The sequence below is a fragment of the Montipora foliosa genome, chromosome 6 (assembly GCF_036669935.1).
Source record: "Montipora foliosa isolate CH-2021 chromosome 6, ASM3666993v2, whole genome shotgun sequence".
NCBI classification, from domain to species: Eukaryota; Metazoa; Cnidaria; class Anthozoa; order Scleractinia; family Acroporidae; genus Montipora; species Montipora foliosa.
The window spans coordinates 12,479,562-12,484,561 of NC_090874.1; the positions used below are offsets into that span (position 1 = coordinate 12,479,562).

Genomic DNA, 5,000 nt, shown 5'->3' on the forward strand with positions numbered 1-5,000 from the left:
AGCCTCATCTAAACACGAGGGGGAGTTGGGAGAATTCGAGACAGTTATGCAAACCCAAGACGCACTCAAGGGTTTGCATAACTGTCGAGAATTCTCCCAACTCCCCCGAGTGTTTACATGAGTCTATGCAAACACGGAAAAAAGTCCCATATTGCTTTTATAAAATATTTCTCAAAGATAATAATTATTTGACAAATGAAGGAAAATGCTGGGTTTTTTTTTACTTCTTGATTGAAACAGATTTTCTTGACACACGCTCATATTTCCTACCAACCAATCAGAACGTACGTCTGACAATAAATAACCAATCAATTCGTGTGATGTCACAACCGTGTTTCCATACTCACATCTAAACCCAGCTATTGACCAATGAGACTGCCCAAACTATCCTAATTACTTTATAAAAAACTTTAGAAAAACAGTGGTAGACCACTTGCATGTACAGTTTGTATTGATGGAAAAGTAAACACATCTGCTGAAAAAGATAACGTAACTGCTCATGAGTGGGAGCCCTAAAGTTACCAACAAGAATAAGACAAAATAATGGTATTAAAGATTGTATCATTATGTATGCAATAACTACACTTAAAAGAAGATGACAGTAAAGTTGACAGTTACAAATGTATTTGTGAAAACACAGTGTTCGTGGTTAGTCTTACGAAGCTCATTTCATCCTGACCAAGGGACTCAGAGACTTTTCTGCTTCATTTGGCGAACTCGTTGGGCATCACGCCTAAAGTCCCATTCGCTAACAAAATGAAGACAGCAATCTTGCCCTACAGTGTATAAGGATTCCAGACCGCACAAATTCATGAGTGAAAAATTGACAGAAGTCGTATACTTGTGAATAGTAAAGAAATACATAACTTTATCAAGATTGACTATATCCAACCATTCTTTTTGACTTTTTGCTATCCCTTTATACTAGAAATATTTAGTAAACCATTGGACAGAATGGCCCCAATGCAGCTAATCACAGTGGAGATGACAATGTAAGCTTACTTCTTTTGTTATTTCTGGGTTCAGAGACTTCTTTCGTTTTTGTGTTGGCAACAGTGGGGCCCATGGAGCATGTAATTTAGTTTTATTAAGCTACATGTAAAAATTGAAAATAATTCTCATCTCTTTCAATTAATATTGTTTAGATGATAGATTCATTCCCACAAAAACTGGACATTAAATTAGATTGGACAACAGTGATGGAGCTTGAGCTACACTGTCCTGTGGCTATACACAACTCAGGAATAAGGAATCATGTCAAGTGTTGTCTAGCCTGCAAGCAGGCTCTTCTGTTGAAAATGGCATAAGGTCGAAATATAGGGCCTATTAAGGTTACTAGTTTCTAAAGGAAGAGACTAGTAACCAAGCCCTTATATTTCAACCGCATGCCATTTCAACGGAAGAGCCTACTTGCAGGCCAATGTGTCATGCTTTGCATGTCTTCAATGTCAACTCTGCCAACTTAGGAATAGGGAAAGTGCAGAGCATGGAGCATTCATACAAACAAGCCCTGTCCAAATGGGAACCTTACTGTTTTGCGACAAGATGCATGTTGGTGTTTAACAGGGTGGCCGGATTGTTTAAAGTGTATGTGACAGATTTTTTTTTTATTTACTCGCTGAATAGCTAGAAACATAATGGTTTTCCGAGATAAAAACAATTCCATACCAATTTTCCTTCTGTGTCCTTTGGCATTTTAAAACTCAGAATATTATTTTCACTTCCAGCAGGGTACAAAACCACGCTAGTAAGGAGACTGGGGATAGCAGGACTGTGACGTCAATACAAGAATGAATGACATTTTAGAGATAGACATTTCGTTCTTTTGTCTATTTTCATTATTGCAACCAAATACAACACATCTCAGAAGCAGTTTTGGAAACTTCTGAATCTAAAAAAGGGAAAATTCAGGCCCTGGAAAAATTTCATTCCTGTTTGGACATCACAGTTTTGCTATCCCCAGTCTCCTTACGAGCCGATTTTTTACCCCACCAGAAGTGAAAACTATGAATTTTAAATCTAGGCTAAAAGGACACGGAAGGAAAATTGGTACATTGTATGGAATTTTTCTAATTGCTTTATTGCAGAAAACAATAATGTTTCCATTGAGCAAAATATTTTAAAAACTGTCATATGCACTTTAAATTAATTAATTAAACATGTTTTAAAAAACAAACAAATTTCAGATGCAAAGAATTGTGGGCCTCAAGATTTGCCTATCGATTGTTCAACCACTCCTTCAATTTGGCAGAATAAGAGATCCAGCAGAGCAAATAAATGTGATGTGTAGCAGCCAGAATGCTCATTAAAGTGTTAATTAACAAGTAGACCCGTATTGCGGGCTACGGGTCACTAGCCCATTTGGCTTCACTTCATGGGCTATTGACCCGTGGCCCTTGAGGGCAAAGGGTCTAATTGTTTTAGTATCACCCAACTAGTCGGACAGAAAAGGCAATAATAAATTTAGCAAATGCAAGTTGAAGAAATATTTATTTGGGAATAAAATGAAAGAAAACGTCACGCTTTTCGCTACTTAAGGACTAATTTGCTAATAGTCCTCTAGTAGCGTAGCCAATCAAAATGCAGGATTTGCATTAGTCCACTAATTGGGTGATAATAAAAGGTGGTAGTAAATCGAGAAGGTATACAACGGAAGACAATTAGCATCCTCCTTATTTGTCATCTTGAAAACAGTGACTACATGATGCTGTATTCATGGATAAAGACCAATTATTATATTAATTTTATGGCTCGAGGCTCTTGCGTACATCAACCTTAATTAAGCTTATATAGCTGTCCAAATGTGCAAAACAGCACACACAAGAACAAAAGAAATGTTTAAGTACTGTAATATTACATAATTTAATGACGTTTTATCAAATGTTTGACGGCCTTTAAATTATACCAAGTTCCAATAAAACAAGTCTAAAATGTGTTTAAACACCACCAAACATTTTTTGTTTGGACAGGGCTTTACATGAAAGAATATGTAAAGACTGATGCACAACTATTTTGCAACCACAAACAGTAAAATCCTCTAACCTGCCATACTTCCCAGATTCACCACTCGCCCCTTGGACATCTTTAACAGTGGGAGAAAGGTCTTAGTGACATCAATCATTCCCCATATATTGACATCTGCTGTTCGCTTAAAGTCTTCCAGTGGGGACCACTCAATTGGTGCTAAACACAAAATGCCTGCATTGTTTACGAGGCCCCATAATCCATCTGAAACCAAAATGAATTTAAATATTGAATAATGGTTGAAAATTTTCACATTTTTCCTGAACTTAGACCCATCACTAAACAAGGATGAGCAGATGAGTTGGGGTCGTGATTGGCTTTTCACCTTTGAACAAAAAACTAAAAAGCTGGTCAACCTTGGTAGTCAACCAAACGGCTTGGTCAGAAAAGAATTACTTGACATCAAAAAAGCAGTTTTTGGCTGCGACTGGATTAAGTAAACATACATACATACAATAATGCGAATAATCAATAATTATTACATAGTACGTCAGTGATAATCAGACTGACAAAAAACTACATCTGTTTAACTGCTTTGTATAAGATTTCTTAAGCCCTCCCTTGATCACCCAACCATTTTTTTTTTTTTAACAAGAGGGAAAAACCCCATTGATTTTTCGTAGCAAGGGAATAACATTCATTTGATAATAAATTAATAATCAAGCAAACTGCAGAGCTCCTCCTCTAGTCCTATAAACCTTAATAATTTGCATGCAGTTACTACAGCATGGATCCCTTTACATGATGACAACGACATTCAAGTACTCGGAGTGAGTGACTTCAACTTTATAATGATCCTTCAGATTCTATAAACTTAAACTGATCATGAGTGACAAATACCCTAGCAATCCCTTATTTCAGGAGACTAGAAACGGTTTTTCCACGGGTAACAGTGGGCTTCCAATGGAAAAGGGCTACCACACTGTCAAGAAACATTTCGATATTGACTATTAGTATAATTACGTAAGTGGTTACTGAAAATTCTCTGCGCTGATTGGTTGCACTTGAGGTGATTATTATGTGAAAGTCACGTAAGGGTTTTTTTCAAAAGGTCGAGGTCACCGACAAAGAAATTCATTTTAAGACGATTAATATAATTATTAGAAAATTTTGGAGAGTTCGCGAAGGGAAAAAGAACAGGTCACCCGATCAAGAATGTTACGTAACTTCGGCAGAATCTTAAAATGACTTCGCCTTTCCCGGAAATTCGAGCTATTCCTCCGATTGTCATGAAAAACTAAGGAAGAAACTTCCTTTTGAAGAAACGTTGGTTTGAAGAGCGCGGGAAACGAAAAACAACGCCCGATCACGGGTACGACCGAACGTTGCGTAACTTGGGGTGTCTCGAAAACTAAAGACCCTGAGACCGCGAAAACTCGAAAAAAGTAACCAAAAACCCTCAATTTGGCTAACACTAGGCCTAACGTTGGTTTTTTGAGTTACCTCAAGCGAAGTTTAAGTCCTTCGTTCGCTACAACTTGTTTCAAAGTGAAAGCTCGGTGATCGGCCATATTTAACTGGGTAACACACTCCACGTGTGGCCGGACATCTTTATTTCCCGTGCATGTGCATGTGACACCACAGGAATGCGAGAACGCGTGACGTCACGGATGTGACGACGCGTCGGATCTGAAGGGGAAATCGAAGCGTCCCCAAAACCCATCAAATCACTCAGGACAATGCAGTCTTTATGGAAAATTTTCCTCGATCAGTTGAATCGGCCGTTACAACTGTCTCAAAACAACGTGACGTCACGCGCTCTTGCATTCTTACGACAACTTTGGGCCTAGCGTTAGCCAAATTGAGGGTTTAGGGTTACTTTTTCCGAGTTGTCGGGGTCTTAGGGTCTTAGTTTTCGAGACACCCTGTAACTTCGGGAGAATTCCAAAATGATCTTCAAAACGTACACTCAAAGTACACAGCCTCATTTTCGCTTCATTGATTCGGCTGAAAGAATGTGAAATTTTGGGGTTGTT

General features: G+C 38.2%; 1 protein-coding gene across 1 annotated transcript in view; it reads right to left on the minus strand.

The window, feature by feature from the left end:
- Window positions 1–5,000, minus strand: part of LOC138006706 (short-chain dehydrogenase/reductase family 9C member 7-like) — a 7,772-nt gene that overhangs the window by 1,915 nt on the left and 857 nt on the right. The window contains exon 2 of the mRNA XM_068853201.1: window positions 3,043–3,228. Coding sequence (XP_068709302.1) covers window positions 3,043–3,228 — 186 coding nt within the window. The remainder of the gene's footprint in view (window positions 1–3,042; window positions 3,229–5,000) is intronic.